This window comes from Embiotoca jacksoni, unplaced genomic scaffold (assembly GCF_022577435.1).
Source record: "Embiotoca jacksoni isolate LCO1_2020_lvr unplaced genomic scaffold, fEmbJac1.0.p SCAF_81, whole genome shotgun sequence".
Classification (NCBI taxonomy): Eukaryota; Metazoa; Chordata; class Actinopteri; family Embiotocidae; genus Embiotoca; species Embiotoca jacksoni.
The window spans coordinates 924,896-940,678 of NW_027185438.1; the positions used below are offsets into that span (position 1 = coordinate 924,896).

General features: G+C 43.0%; 1 protein-coding gene across 1 annotated transcript in view; it reads left to right on the plus strand.

The window, feature by feature from the left end:
- The window catches only part of apba1a (amyloid beta (A4) precursor protein-binding, family A, member 1a), a 50,073-nt gene that overhangs the window by 5,214 nt on the left and 29,076 nt on the right, over positions 1 to 15,783 (plus strand). Inside the window, exons 3-5 of the mRNA XM_069139346.1 lie at positions 2,022 to 2,091; positions 2,734 to 3,778; positions 3,868 to 4,419. Coding sequence (XP_068995447.1) covers positions 2,801 to 3,778; positions 3,868 to 4,419 — 1,530 coding nt within the window. The 5' untranslated portion in view covers positions 2,022 to 2,091; positions 2,734 to 2,800. The remainder of the gene's footprint in view (positions 1 to 2,021; positions 2,092 to 2,733; positions 3,779 to 3,867; positions 4,420 to 15,783) is intronic.

A 15,783-nucleotide genomic window follows, 5' to 3' on the forward strand; every position in this document is an offset into this window, starting at 1 on the left:
ATTTATGGAACCAAAGCTCCTCTGTGTTGAAGTGCAGCTTCAGCAGGACATCGTCCTGACTGATGTCCAGAGGAGGTCCGTCCGTCCACTGATCACATGACCACTTCCTGTCAGGTCGTCCAAGATCAGAGTCTTCGTAAAATATAGAAAAAGTCAATGCATACATCATGAGAACCTTTAAGCCTTTAATATTTAACCCAAACTAATCTCTTCCTCTAACCTTAACATGCATTCATGTTGGTTCAAGTCAAGAAAAGTTATCTTTAATTTAAAGAATATTGCTGATGGAAAAATGAGACATGAAAACCGGATCGGTCAGTGATTCGGTTCATCCATCCTCAGGTCAGATGGTGTTTTATATGTCACCACCACCAGGGGGCAGTATGTGGACGTGTGTGGAGATGAAGTACAATATCCTTCTGGTCTGATGCAGCGTGGATCTTCTGATCCAGCTGGCTCCCGTCAATCATCCTCCTGCTGGACAAAGACAAACACACAGTGGAAATATTAGTTTATGAACAATCATAAAATACATGAAGGTTAAAGTTAATTTGTAAAGAGAGTTTAAATCATTTCAGCATCAAACTGTCAGATTGTAAAGAAAACGACTGAACTCATGATGGATGATGAAAGATTTCTAAACATTGTGTGTGGAGGTGCTTTAAAAGTCCTCGTCCCAACAATTCAGCACCAGGTCATCTATATTTCATCTATATTTCATCTATATTTCATCTATATTTCATCTGTATTTCATATATATTCCATCTTTATTTCAGCTGTATTTCATCTTTATTTCATCTATATTTCATCTATATTTCGTTTGTATTGCATCTTTGTTTCATCTTTATTTAATCTATATTTCGTCTGTATTTCATCTATATTTCATCTATATTTCATTTATATTCCATCTTTATTTCATCTTTGTTTCATCTTTATTTAATCTATATTTCGTCTGTATTTCATCTATATTTCATTTATATTCCATCTTTATTTCATCTTTGTTTCATCTTTATTTAATCTATATTTCGTCTTTATTTCATCTATATTCCATCGTTATTTCATCTGTATTTCATCTTTATTTCATCTGTATTTCATCTATATTTCATATATATTTCATATATATTCCATCTTTATTTCATCTATATTTCATCTGTATTTCATATATATTCCATCTTTATTTCATCTTTGTTTTATCTTTATTTAATCTATATTTCGTCTGTATTTCATCGGTATTGCATCTGTATTTCATCTTTATTTCATCTGTATTTCATCTGTATTTCATCTTTATTTCATCTATATTTCATCTATATTTCATCTGTATTTCATATATATTCCATCGTTATTTCATCTGTATTTCATCTATATTTCATATATATTTCATATATATTCCATCTTTATTTCATCTATATTTCATCTGTATTTCATATATATTTCATCTTTATTCCATCTTTATTTCATCTATATTTCATCTGTATTTCATATATATTCCATCTTTATTCCATCTTTATTTCATCTTTATTTTGTCTTTATTTTGTCTTTATTTTGTCTTTATTTTGTCTTTATTCCATCTTTATTTCGTCTGTATTTCATCTGTATTTCATCCTTATTTCATGTCTGTGTGCGTCTGTTTGTGTGTGCGCGTGTGTCTGTGTGTGTGTGTGTGTGAGTGTATGAGTGTGTGTGTGTGCGTGTGTGTGTGTGTGTGTGTGTGTGTGCGTGTGTGTGTGTGTGAGTGTATGAGTGTGTGTGTGCGTGCGTGCGTGTGTGCGTGCGAGCGAGCGAGCGAGCGTGCGTGTGTCTGTGTGCGCGTGTGCGTGTCTGTGTGTGTTTTGTGTGTGTGAAGATGATGATGATGATGATGAAGATGATGAAGAAGAGGATGATGAAGAAGAAGAGGACTTCTCTTCTTCCTCTCGTCTTTCTTTCTTTGCTGATCTTCTTCCCTCATATTGAACGTAGTTTTATGTTCCTGACTAAATCATCTGACGTTGTAACTGGACTTTGTTCTGTTTGGGTTCTAGGTGGTTCTAAGGAGAACATCAGAGGATGTGAGTGAGCTGTGACCTCACTACGACCAGCTGACAGCAACAGGTGATACAACATAGATTACACGTCAAACATGTTCCAAACAAACTACAAGTCATTTCAAATCACCTTCACTCATATCAGAGCAAAGACAAGATATCAAACGTTTAACAGAGAAATGTTATTCTTTCATTTTGAATTTGAAGTTGGTCTATTTTTTAATTAAATATGGATTTATGTGATGTCAATTTTTCACTAATAAACATGATAATATTCAAACGGTCATCAGAGAACATTTACGGTGTTTGTTGCTGCTTTCATCATCTGAGTCTGTTGTTTGATTTTCATTTGTTTTTGATAGTTTTATGAACACAAATATTTTGTCATGTTTACAATTCATTCTTGTTCTCTAGTGCTGTCATCGTCATGGTAACGTGACCACCAGCAGTGTGTTTTTGTTGTCAGCATTGTTTTGTGGAGTGTAATGAGCACATGCAGCCTGTAGGGGGCACTGCTGCAGCTGGAGACTGAATGTTGCTTTGTGATGATGAAGAAGAATCCAGATGTTTGGGGTGAAGATGAAGAGTTGGTGCAGCAGAGAGAGAAAGACACGTGACTGGTGTTTTTCCTGATGAAAAAACTTCTTGTGTAAGAAACCCAGTAAGAGTCCTGTCCTTCTGGTGTCTCACATGTCCTTCCTTGTCCCAGTGTCCACCAGCAGCAGCTGAGGATGGACTCCTGAAACCGTCTCTGAACCCGCCTGAGCCCGACAGCCATGAACCCCCAGGAGACGGAGCTCGGCCAGGAGGTGATGGAGGACACCGACGGTCCTCCTCGCCATCGACACAACAACCACGGCGGGCGCTCCCGTAACCACGGCAACCAGGAGAAGCGCTACAGACGCTGCGAGGCCTCAGCAGGACCGAGTTCTGGCAGCAAAGCCCGGCAGCGCCGACCGCAGGAGGAAGCGGACACGGAGCTGCAGCGGGGAGCTCAGTCCCCTCAGTCCCCTCAGTCCCCTCAGTCCCAGCAGGTCCAGCCCATCCCCCGACCCGCGGTGACACGGTACCGCAGACAGGGGGACAGCGAGGCCCGGATCAGAGCCCAGCAGCAGCGGCACCGGCAGAGGCAGCAGAGAGAGGCAGAGAGAGCTCAACACCTGGCCCGGCAGGAGAAGCAGCACGACGCCCAGATGGCCCAGGAGGACGAGCGGGAGAGGGACGACTCGGCGCTGGCCCGCTCGGCCAGCACCGAGAGCGGCTTCCACACCCACACCGACCGGGTGGAGGGAGACGACGGGCTGCTCGTCATGTCTCTGGAGCCGGAGGCGGAGAACCGGGCGGGAAACTACGAGCTCCAGGTCCGGCCCGAAGCCGAGGGGTACACTGACAGAGCGGAGGCCGAGCAGCGTCCCGACGATCCTCCGCAGCTCCAGCACCAACCGTCAGCTGACGTCCTCCATCACAGAGAGGACGCGGCGGAGATGCTCAACGCCGGATACTCCAACTACGTCTACACCGAGCCGCTCGGCCACTCCGGGGGGAGGCCCGGCGTGTCGGCCGGCCGGAGCCTGGACAGCGGGGACAGCGGGGAAAGCGGGGACGGGGGACTGGAGACCTACTCGGAGCCGTATGACATTTACTCCCTCTCAGAGCACGTTTACGAGGAGATCTGTGACACTCCAACATCCGTGTCATCTTCAGCAGGACGAGCCGACGACTCGGAGTCTCTGCTGCAGAGGAGGGCCGGCCCGGTGGGGGGGGGGCAGCTACCAGCAGCAGGGCCCGGTGGGGGGGGGCAGCTACCAGCAGCAGGGCCCGGTGGGGGGGGGGCAGCTACCAGCAGCAGGGCCCGGTGGGGGGGGGCAGCTACCAGCAGCAGGAGGCGGTGGGCTCCCGTCTCAGACACTACGACGAGCGCTCGGACGGGGAGTCGGACAGTCCCGAGAAGGAGGCAGAGTTCGCCCCGTACCCGCGCGCAGACAGCTGCGACCAGGAGGAGGACATCGACAGCATCGTCGCCGAGGTCAAAGGAAGTCTGAGCTCTCAGAGTCTGGACGGAGCTGCAGAGGACATCTTAGAGGAGGACGGAGAGCTGCAGCAGGAAGAAGCGCTCCAACAGGACTCTCAGAGCAACCCGGACAGAAACCACAGCGCCGCCAAGCAGGGGAGGTCCGGTCCTTCAGAGGAGCCCGTCTCCGTCAGGAACAGTCAGGAGAAGAGGGACGCCATCTCTCTGGCCATCAAAGACATCAAGGAGGCCATCGAGGAGGTGAAGACGCGGACGGTGAGGTCTCCGTACACACCGGACGAACCCAAGGAGCCCATCTGGGTGATGAGGCAGGACTTGAGCCCCACGGCCGAGTGTGACCTGCAGCCGTCACTAGGGGGCGACGTGAGTACAGCACCAGGTTTTATTGGTTAATCAGTCCCAAGTTTTTCTGTAATTCTTGTGATCAAAAGTATTTGATTTTGCGGTGGATTTTCTTATAAATGTCGATATAATTTGTGGAGTTTTAAATGAGTTTTTTCCGTAAAATTGCAGGAATTAGAAAAAATTGAGAAAGAAATATGCAATTTTTTTCAATCAGTACCTAATAAAGTCATACATCTGTAATCACTTCCTGTGATAATAATCATGCTGCACATCAGAAATATTTTAGCTCTAATCTTTTTTATGTATTTATTGAACTTAGAGAACCGTGGAGATAAAAGCTCTTAAAAGCTCCTAAAAGGTCCTAAAAGCTGCGTATGTTTCCAGAACAGACCGTCTGTGACTGGAATATAGAAACAAGGACGACATCAGCTGTCAAAATAAGAGCTTTAGATGCTGTTTAATTCATGTTCATTCAACACATAGACCTGCTGGATGAAACCAACAAAGAGACGTCTCTGACAACTGGACGTGTGGAGAAAACTCATTTAACATCCAGTAATATGGAATCACTTCCTCTGATCACAAACATTTAATCATCATTTTAATGTGAAGAACACATTTCCCACAAACCCCGTCACTTCCTGTTTCTCCTCTCGTTCCTGTTCCTCCGGTGAACAGAGTTTTATTTGGAGATGAAAACAGCAGCAGAGACTTTCTGGTTGAAATGAGGAGTTATTGTTGTTAATGAAGAGAGTTTTGTTTGAAAAGATTTACTTTATGTTTTAATACTTTCAGCACAGATTCTCATGACGATGTTTTTTGAGGAAAAATTGTAAGCTCGCAGATATTGCAGAGTTTGCTTGAATTTGTGTTGATCATTATGATCGCCAGATCGCGATTTCCTGGAGGGACTGATTCATGTTACTGTTGACTTTGGACATGAATGTGTTGGTTTATTTCACTGAAGGTCAGAGGTCATATTTTCAAAGATCCCAGAAGCCTCGGAGAGCTCTTCACTTCTCTTTGATCTCAGTCTCATCTGAAGAAAGATTTATGAAACTTCTCGGAGACTCCGATCGAGGAAAGGACAGAAACTCTGATATTAGTGAGGAGGTGTGGTCCACCTATAAACTTTATCAAACAGGAAGGTTGAATCTGGATCAGGATGATGTTGTTCTAGAGGATGGTGTGGTTCTAGAGGATGATGTGGTTCTAGAAGAAGTTCTGGGAGAATGATGTGGTTTTAGAAAATGATTTGGTTCTGTGAGGATGATTTGGTTCTAGAGTATGATGTGGTTCTAGAAGAAGTTCTGGGAGGATGATGTGGATCTAGAGGATGATGTGTTTCTAGAAAATGATGTGGTTCTAGAAGATGATGTGGTTCTAGAGGATGATGTGGTTCTAGAAGAAGTTCTGGGAGGATGATGTGGTTCTAGAGGATGATGTGGTTCTATAAGACGTTCTGGGAGGATGATGTGGTTCGAGAGGATGATGTGGTTCTAGAATAAGCTCTGGTAGGATGATGTGGTTGTTGAGGATGGTGTGGTTCTGGAGGATGATGTGGTTTTAGAAGGTGATGTGGTTCTAGAGGATGATGTGTTTCTAGAAGACGTTCTGGGAGGATGATGTGGTTCTAGAAGAAGATCTATAAGGGTGATGTGGTTTAAGAGGATGATGCGGTTCTAGAAGGTGATGTGGTTCCAGAAGACGTTCTGGGAGGATGATGTGGTTCTAGAGGATGACGTGGTTCTGTGAGGATGATTTAGTTCTAGAAGATGATGTGGTTCTAGAAGAAGTTCTGGGAAGATGATGTGATGCTAGAGGATGATGTGGTTTGAGAAAAAGTTCTGGGAGGATGGTGTGGTTCTAGAGGATGATGCGGTTCTAGAAGATGATGTGGTTCTAGAAGAAGTTCTGGGAGGATGATGTGGTTCTAGAAAATGATGTGGTTTTAGAAGGTGATGTGGTTCTAGAGGATGATGTGGTTCTAGAAAAAGTTCTGGGAGGATGGTGTGGTTCTAGAGGATGATGCGGTTCTAGAAGATGATGTGGTTCTAGAAGACGTTCTGGGAGGATGATGTGGTTCTAGAGGATGATTTGGTTCTAGAAGATGATGTGGTTCTAGAAGAAGTTCTGGGAATATGATGTGATGACAGAGGATGATGTGGTGCTAGAAAAAGTTCTGGGAGGATGATGCGGTTCTAGAAGGTGATGTGGTTCCAGAAGACGTTCTGGGAGGATGATGTGGTTCTAGAGGATGACGTGGTTCTGTGAGGATGATTTAGTTCTAGAAGATGATGTGGTTCTAGAAGAAGTTCTGGGAAGATGATGTGATGCTAGAGGATGATGTGGTTTGAGAAAAAGTTCTGGGAGGATGGTGTGGTTCTAGAGGATGATGCGGTTCTAGAAGATGATGTGGTTCTAGAAGAAGTTCTGGGAGGATGATGTGGTTCTAGAAAATGATGTGGTTTTAGAAGGTGATGTGGTTCTAGAGGATGATGTGGTTCTAGAAGAAGTTCTGGGAGGATGGTGTGGTTCTAGAGGATGATGCGGTTCTAGAAGATGATGTGGTTCTAGAAGACGTTCTGGGAGGATGATGTGGTTCTAGAGGATGATTTGGTTCTAGAAGATGATGTGGTTCTAGAAGAAGTTCTGGGAATATGATGTGATGACAGAGGATGATGTGGTGCTAGAAAAAGTTCTGGGAGGATGATGAGGTTCTTGAGGATGCTGTGGTTTTAGAAGGTGATGTGGTTCTAGAGGATGAGGTGGTTCTAGAAGATGATGTGGTTCTAAGATGATGATGTGGTTCTAGAATAAGTTCCTGGAGAATGATGTGGTTCTAGAAGAAGTTCTGGGAGGATGATGTGTTTCTAGAAAACGATGTGGTTCTGTGAGGATGATTTGGTTCTAGAAGATGATGTGGTTCTAGAAGAAGTTCTGGGAAGATGATGTGATGCTAGAGGATGATGTGATTCTAGAAAAAGTTCTGGGAGGATGGTGTGGTTCTAGAGGATGATGCGGTTCTAGAAGATGATGTGGTTCTAGAAGACGTTCTGGGAGGATGATGTGGTTCTAGAGGATGACGTGGTTCTAGAAAATGATGTGATTATGTGAGGATGATTTGGTTCTAGAAGATGATGTGGTTCTAGAAGAAGTTCTGGGAATATGAAGTGATGCTAGAGGATGATGTGGTTCTAGAAAAGTTCTGGGAGGATGATGAGGTTCTTGAGGATGCTGTGGTTTTAGAAGGTGATGTGGTTCTAAGAAGATGATGTGGTTCTAGAAGAAGTTCTGGGAGGATGATGTGGTTCTAGAAGAAGTTCTGGGAGGATGATGTGGATCTAGAGGATGATGTGGTTCTAGAAAATGATGTGGTTCTGTGAGGATGATTTGGTTCTAGAAGATGATGTGGTTCTAGAAGAAGTTCTGGGAAGATGATGTGATGCTAGAGGATGATGTGGTTTGAGAAAAAGTTCTGGGAGGATGGTGTGTTTCTAGAAGACGTTCTGGGAGGATGATGTGGTTCTAGAAGAAGATCTATAAGGGTGATGTGGTTTAAGAGGATGATGCGGTTCTAGAAGGTGATGTGGTTCCAGAAGACGTTCTGGGAGGATGATGTGGTTCTAGAGGATGACGTGGTTCTGTGAGGATGATTTAGTTCTAGAAGATGATGTGGTTCTAGAAGAAGTTCTGGGAAGATGATGTGATGCTAGAGGATGATGTGGTTTGAGAAAAAGTTCTGGGAGGATGGTGTGGTTCTAGAGGATGATGCGGTTCTAGAAGATGATGTGGTTCTAGAAGAAGTTCTGGGAGGATGATGTGGTTCTAGAAAATGATGTGGTTTTAGAAGGTGATGTGGTTCTAGAAGAAGTTCTGGGAGGATGATGTGTTTCTAGAAGACGTTCTGGGAGGATGATGTGGTTCTAGAAGAAGATCTATAAGGGTGATGTGGTTTAAGAGGATGATGCGGTTCTAGAAGGTGATGTGGTTCCAGAAGACGTTCTGGGAGGATGATGTGGTTCTAGAGGATGACGTGGTTCTGTGAGGATGATTTAGTTCTAGAAGATGATGTGGTTCTAGAAGAAGTTCTGGGAAGATGATGTGATGCTAGAGGATGATGTGGTTTGAGAAAAAGTTCTGGGAGGATGGTGTGGTTCTAGAGGATGATGCGGTTCTAGAAGATGATGTGGTTCTAGAAGAAGTTCTGGGAGGATGATGTGGTTCTAGAAAATGATGTGGTTTTAGAAGGTGATGTGGTTCTAGAGGATGATGTGGTTCTAGAAAAAGTTCTGGGAGGATGGTGTGGTTCTAGAGGATGATGCGGTTCTAGAAGATGATGTGGTTCTAGAAGACGTTCTGGGAGGATGATGTGGTTCTAGAGGATGATTTGGTTCTAGAAGATGATGTGGTTCTAGAAGAAGTTCTGGGAATATGATGTGATGACAGAGGATGATGTGGTGCTAGAAAAAGTTCTGGGAGGATGATGCGGTTCTAGAAGGTGATGTGGTTCCAGAAGACGTTCTGGGAGGATGATGTGGTTCTAGAGGATGACGTGGTTCTGTGAGGATGATTTAGTTCTAGAAGATGATGTGGTTCTAGAAGAAGTTCTGGGAAGATGATGTGATGCTAGAGGATGATGTGGTTTGAGAAAAAGTTCTGGGAGGATGGTGTGGTTCTAGAGGATGATGCGGTTCTAGAAGATGATGTGGTTCTAGAAGAAGTTCTGGGAGGATGATGTGGTTCTAGAAAATGATGTGGTTTTAGAAGGTGATGTGGTTCTAGAGGATGATGTGGTTCTAGAAGAAGTTCTGGGAGGATGGTGTGGTTCTAGAGGATGATGCGGTTCTAGAAGATGATGTGGTTCTAGAAGACGTTCTGGGAGGATGATGTGGTTCTAGAGGATGATTTGGTTCTAGAAGATGATGTGGTTCTAGAAGAAGTTCTGGGAATATGATGTGATGACAGAGGATGATGTGGTGCTAGAAAAAGTTCTGGGAGGATGATGAGGTTCTTGAGGATGCTGTGGTTTTAGAAGGTGATGTGGTTCTAGAGGATGAGGTGGTTCTAGAAGATGATGTGGTTCTAAGATGATGATGTGGTTCTAGAATAAGTTCCTGGAGAATGATGTGGTTCTAGAAGAAGTTCTGGGAGGATGATGTGTTTCTAGAAAACGATGTGGTTCTGTGAGGATGATTTGGTTCTAGAAGATGATGTGGTTCTAGAAGAAGTTCTGGGAAGATGATGTGATGCTAGAGGATGATGTGATTCTAGAAAAAGTTCTGGGAGGATGGTGTGGTTCTAGAGGATGATGCGGTTCTAGAAGATGATGTGGTTCTAGAAGACGTTCTGGGAGGATGATGTGGTTCTAGAGGATGACGTGGTTCTAGAAAATGATGTGATTATGTGAGGATGATTTGGTTCTAGAAGATGATGTGGTTCTAGAAGAAGTTCTGGGAATATGAAGTGATGCTAGAGGATGATGTGGTTCTAGAAAAGTTCTGGGAGGATGATGAGGTTCTTGAGGATGCTGTGGTTTTAGAAGGTGATGTGGTTCTAAGAAGATGATGTGGTTCTAGAAGAAGTTCTGGGAGGATGATGTGGTTCTAGAAGAAGTTCTGGGAGGATGATGTGGATCTAGAGGATGATGTGGTTCTAGAAAATGATGTGGTTCTGTGAGGATGATTTGGTTCTAGAAGATGATGTGGTTCTAGAAGAAGTTCTGGGAAGATGATGTGATGCTAGAGGATGATGTGGTTTGAGAAAAAGTTCTGGGAGGATGGTGTGGTTCTAGATGATGATGCGGTTCTAGAAGATGATGTGGTTCTAGAAGACGTTCTGGGAGGATGATGTGGTTCTAGAGGATGATTTGGTTCTAGAAGATGATGTGGTTCTAGAAGAAGTTTTGGGAATATGATGTGATGATAGAGGATGATGTGGTGCTAGAAAAAGTTCTGGGAGGATGATGAGGTTCTTGAGGATGCTGTGGTTTTAGAAGGTGATGTGGTTCTAGAGGATGAGGTGGTTCTAGAAGATGATGTGGTTCTAAGATGATGATGTGGTTCTAGAATAAGTTCCTGGAGAATGATGTGGTTCTAGAAGAAGTTCTGGGAGGATGATGTGGTTCTAGAAAATGATGTGGTTCTGTGAGGATGATTTGGTTCTAGAAGATGATGTGGTTCTAGAAGAAGTTCTGGGAAGACGATGTGATGCTAGAGGATGATGTGGTTTGAGAAAAAGGTCTGGGAGGATGGTGTGGTTCTAGAGGATGATGCGGTTCGAGAAGATGATGTGTTTCTAGAAGAAGTTCTGGGATGATGATGTGGTTCTAGAAGAAGTTCTGTGAGGATGATGTGGTTCTAGAGGATGATGTGGTTCTATAAGACGTTCTGGGAGGATGATGTGGTTCTAGACGATGATGTGGTTCTAGAAAAAGTTCTGGGAGGATGGTGTGGTTCTAGAGGATGATGCGGTTCTAGAAGATGATGTGGTTCTAGAAGACGTTCTGGGAGGATGATGTGGTTCTAGAGGATGATTTGGTTCTAGAAGATGATGTGGTTCTAGAAGAAGTTCTGGGAATATGATGTGATGATAGAGGATGATGTGGTGCTAGAAAAAGTTCTGGGAGGATGATGAGGTTCTTGAGGATGCTGTGGTTTTAGAAGGTGATGTGGTTCTAGAGGATGAGGTGGTTCTAGAAGATGATGTGGTTCTAAGATGATGATGTGGTTCTAGAATAAGTTCCTGGAGAATGATGTGGTTCTAGAAGAAGTTCTGGGAGGATGATGTGGTTCTAGAAAATGATGTGGTTCTGTGAGGATGATTTGGTTCTAGAAGATGATGTGGTTCTAGAAGAAGTTCTGGGAATATGATGTGATGATAGAGGATGATGTGGTGCTCGAAAAAGTTCTGGGAGGATGATGAGGTTCTTGAGGATGCCGTGGTTTTAGAAGGTGATGTGGTTCTAGAGGATGAGGTGGTTCTCGAAGATGATGTGGTTCTAAGATGATGATGTGGTTCTAGAATAAGTTCCTGGAGAATGATGTGATGCTAGAGGATGATGTGGTTTGAGAAAAAGTTCTGGGAGGATGGTGTGGTTCTAGAGGATGATGCGGTTCGAGAAGATGATGTGTTTCTAGAAGAAGTTCTGGGATGATGATGTGATTCTAGAAGAAGTTCTGCGAGGATGATGCGGTTCTAGAAGATGATGTGGCTCTAGAGGATGACGTGGTTCTAGAGGATGATGCCGTTCTAGAAGATGATGTGGTTCTAGAGGATGACGTGGTTCTAGAAAATGATGTGGTTCTAGAGGATGATTTGGTTCTAGAAGATGATGTGGTTCTAGAAGAAGTTCTGGGAAGATGATTTGATGCTAGAGGATGATGTGGTTCCAGAAAAAGTTCTGGGAGGATGGGGTGGTTCTAGAGGATGATGAAGTTCTGGAAGATGAAGTGGTTCCAGAAGAAGTTCTGGTAGGATGCTGTGGTTCTTGAGGATGCTGTGGTTCTAGAGGATGATGTGGTTCTAGAAGAAGTTCTGGTAGGATGACGTGGTTCTAGAAGATGATGTGGTTCTCGAAGGTGACGTGGCCCTAGAGGATTAAGTGTTTCTAGAAAATGATGTGGTTCCGAGGATGATTTGGTTCTAGAGGATGATGTGGTTCCAGAAGATGAAGTGTTTGTAGAATAAGCTCTGTGAGTACAATGTGGTTCTATTCAATTCAATTCAGTTTTATTTATATAGCGCCAAATCACAACACAGGTTATTTCATGGCACTTAACACATTAAAGTCTTTACAGCAAGACTTTACAATATTATACAGAGAAACCAACAATTCAATAATTCAACAACTCCCACATAAGCTAGGAGGGAAAAACTCCTCTTCAAGGGAGAAAAACCTCCAACAGAGGGAAGAAAAACTCTCTTTAACAGGAAGAAACCTCTGACAGAACCAGGATCAAAGGTGGGCGGAGCATCTGTTAACAGAACCAGGATCAGAGGTGGGCGGAGCATCTGTTAACAGAACCAGGATCAGAGGTGGGCGGAGCATCTGCCTCGACCGGTTGGGGTGAGAGGAGAGCAGAGAGAGAAAAGGACAGCATAGAGATAGAAGAGAAGAACTGTTGGTGGAGACGACAATCACAGAGCAGAGACATGCAGCTCCATGACGGGACATCTGGAAAAGAAAGAACAGAAACTACACGAGTGAAGGAACTGAATGGAGACAACAGATAATAAGAAGAAACTATGGGAGAGAAGAAGATGGTGAGGTATGAGTCAGTTAAAGAGTAGGAGGAAAGAAAAGAAGCTCAGCATGTAACGAGGTCCTCCAGCAGCCTCGGCCTATAACAGCATAACTAAGGGTTGGTTCAGGTCTACCTGAGCCAGCCCTAACTATAGGCTTTATCAAGAAGGAACGTTTTGAGTCTAATCTTAAAGCCAGAGAGGGTTTCTGCCCCTCCAACACAAACTGGGAGCTGGTTCCACAGGGGAGGAGCCTGAAAACTGAAGCTCCGCCTCCCATTCTACTTCTGGAAACTCTAGGAACCACAAGTAGACCAGCATACTGGGAGAGAAGTGCTCTGCTAGGATTATATGGTTATATACGATCTCTAAGATATGATGGAGCCTGGTCATGTAGAGCTTTGTAAGTCATCAAGAGAATTTTAAATTCTATTCTTGATTTAACAGGAAGCCAGTGAAGAGAAGATAAAACTGGAGAAATATGATCTCTCTTGATAAATCCCGTCAGTACTCTTGCTGCAGCATTTTGGATCAGCTGCGGGTTTTTAATGAGTAATTTGAACATCCTAACAACAAGGAATTACAATAATCTAGTCTAGAAGTAACAAACGCATGAATGAGTTTTTCTGCGTCACGCTGAGGAAGGATTTTCCTGATTTCATTAATATTACGTAGATGAAAGAAGGCAGTTCTGGAGATTTGCTTTATATGGTGTCTAAAGGACAAATCCTCATCAAAGATGACTCCAAGGTTCCTCACAGTTTTGCTGGAGGCCAAGACAACGGCATCTAGAGTAACTAAGTGATTACAGAAAGAGTTTCTGAGGTGTTTAGGACCAAGTACAAGAACTTCTGTTTTGTCTGAATTTAGAAGCAGGAAGTTTTTGGTCATCCAGGCCTTTATGTCTTTTAGACAGGCTTCAAGTTTTACTAACTGATTAGTTTCATCTGGTTTTATAGAAAGATATAGCTGAGTGTCATCTGCATAACAATGGAAGTTGATGCAGTGCTTCCTGATGACATCTCCTAATGGAAGCATGTACAAAGTAAAAAGTATTGGGCCTAACACTGAGCCTTGTGGAACTCCATAACTAACTCTTGTTTGTCTGGAAGACTCATTGTTGACATGGACAAACTGGAATCTATCTGATAAGTAGGATTTGAACCAGTCTAATGCAGTTCCTTTAATCCTCATAACGTCTTCTAATCTCTGTAATAAGATCGCATGATCAATCGTATCAAAAGCAGCACTGAGGTCCAGAAGAACAAGTACAGAGACGAGTCCATTATCTGAGGCTAATAAAAGGTCCTTAGTAACTTTCACCAGAGCTGTTTCTGTGCTATGATGAACTCTAAAGACTGAAAATCTTCAAACAGATCATTCCTTTGGAAATGATCACAAAGTTGATTTGAAACAACTTTTTCAAGGATTTTAGAAATAAACGTCAGGTTGTAAATTGGTCTGTAGTTTCCTAAAACAGCTGATCAAGAGTCGGCTTTTTAAGTAAAGGTTTAATTACAGCCACTTTAAAAGCCTGCGGTACATAGCTGGTTACAATAGATAGGTTAATCTGATCTAATATGGAAGTATTAATTAAAGGGAAGACTTCCTTAACAAGTTTAGTTGGGATGAGATCTAACAGACAGCTAGAGGATCCAGATGAAGAAATAATTCTAGTTAACTCAGAGAGCTCAACAGGAGAGAAATGTTCCAAGTTTACATCTGGTCCTACAGTTGCTTTCAGGGCTGCTGTGTTTAACATCACATCAGTGATGGTGTCAGGAAGCGTCGGCCCGATTCTCTCCCTGATAGTAAGAATTTTATTAGTAAAGAAGTTAATGAAGTCATTACTGCTGAGAGCTGAAGGAATAGAGGACTCAACAGAACTGGGACTCTTTGTCAGCCTGCTACAGTGATGAAAAGAAACCTGGGGTTGTTCTTGTCCTCTATTAATGATGAATAATATAAAGTTCTGGCCTTACCAAGAGCTTTCTTATATAATATTAGACTATCCTTCCAGACAGGTGAAATTCTTCTAAATTAGTGGAACTCCATTTCCTTTCCATCTTTCTAGTCGCTGCCTAGCAGAGCGTAGTTCTGAGTTGTACCATGGAGACAACTTCCTCTGGTTCATGACTCTCTTCTTCAGAGGGGCGACATCATCTAGAGTTGTAGCAGAGATACTGCAGTGTTTTCTACCAGATGATCCACTTGTGTGGGACTAAGATCAACGTAGATGTCTTCCACTGCTTTAACACACGGCATCGAAGAGGATAAACATGTAACTGCTTCCTTAAACTTGGCCACGACATCATCTGACAGACATCTACTGTCGTGGGATTTATTCCCACATGCTGTGTAGTCCATTATTGTAACTTCAGATGTTAATAAGAAGTGGTCCGACAAAACAGGGTTTGGAGGAAATACTATTACATTTTCAGTTTCCATCCCATACGACAGAACCAGATGGAGGGTGTGGTTACCACGGTGACGGGGTTTATTTACATTCTGAGAAAAGCCTATAGAATCTAATAATGATCTGAAAGTAGAACTGAGGCTGTCGTTGTCCACGTCAACATGAATGTTAAAGTCTCCCACTATCATCACTTTATCTGAACTCAGCACTAAATCTGATCAAAAGTCAGAGTTCAGTTAGAAACTCTGAATAAGGACCAGGTGGGAGATAAACAACAACAATACAATCCGTTTCTCTGCTTTCCAGTTTGGGTGAGAGACTAAGAGTCAGACTCTCAAATGATTTATAACTAAGTTTAGGCTTTGGATTAATTAATAAACTTGAGTGGAAGATTGCTGCCACTCCTCCTCCTCCTCCTCCTCCTCCTCCTCCTGCTGAATCTCTAGGAATATGATAATTAATATGACTGGGAGGAGTTGCTTCATTAATCCTAACATATTCTTCCTGTTGCAGCCAGGTCTCTGTGAGACAGAGTAAATCAATCTGATGATCAGTTATCAAGTCATTTACTAACAGAGATTTAGACCAGAGAGATCTGATATTTAATAGTCCGCTTTTAATTGTCAGATTTTTTTGATCCATTAATTTGGTAGGATCCATTTTTATTACATTTTTATTGATACATCTTTTGTTGAGTTTTCTAAATATAGGTGGTCTGGGTA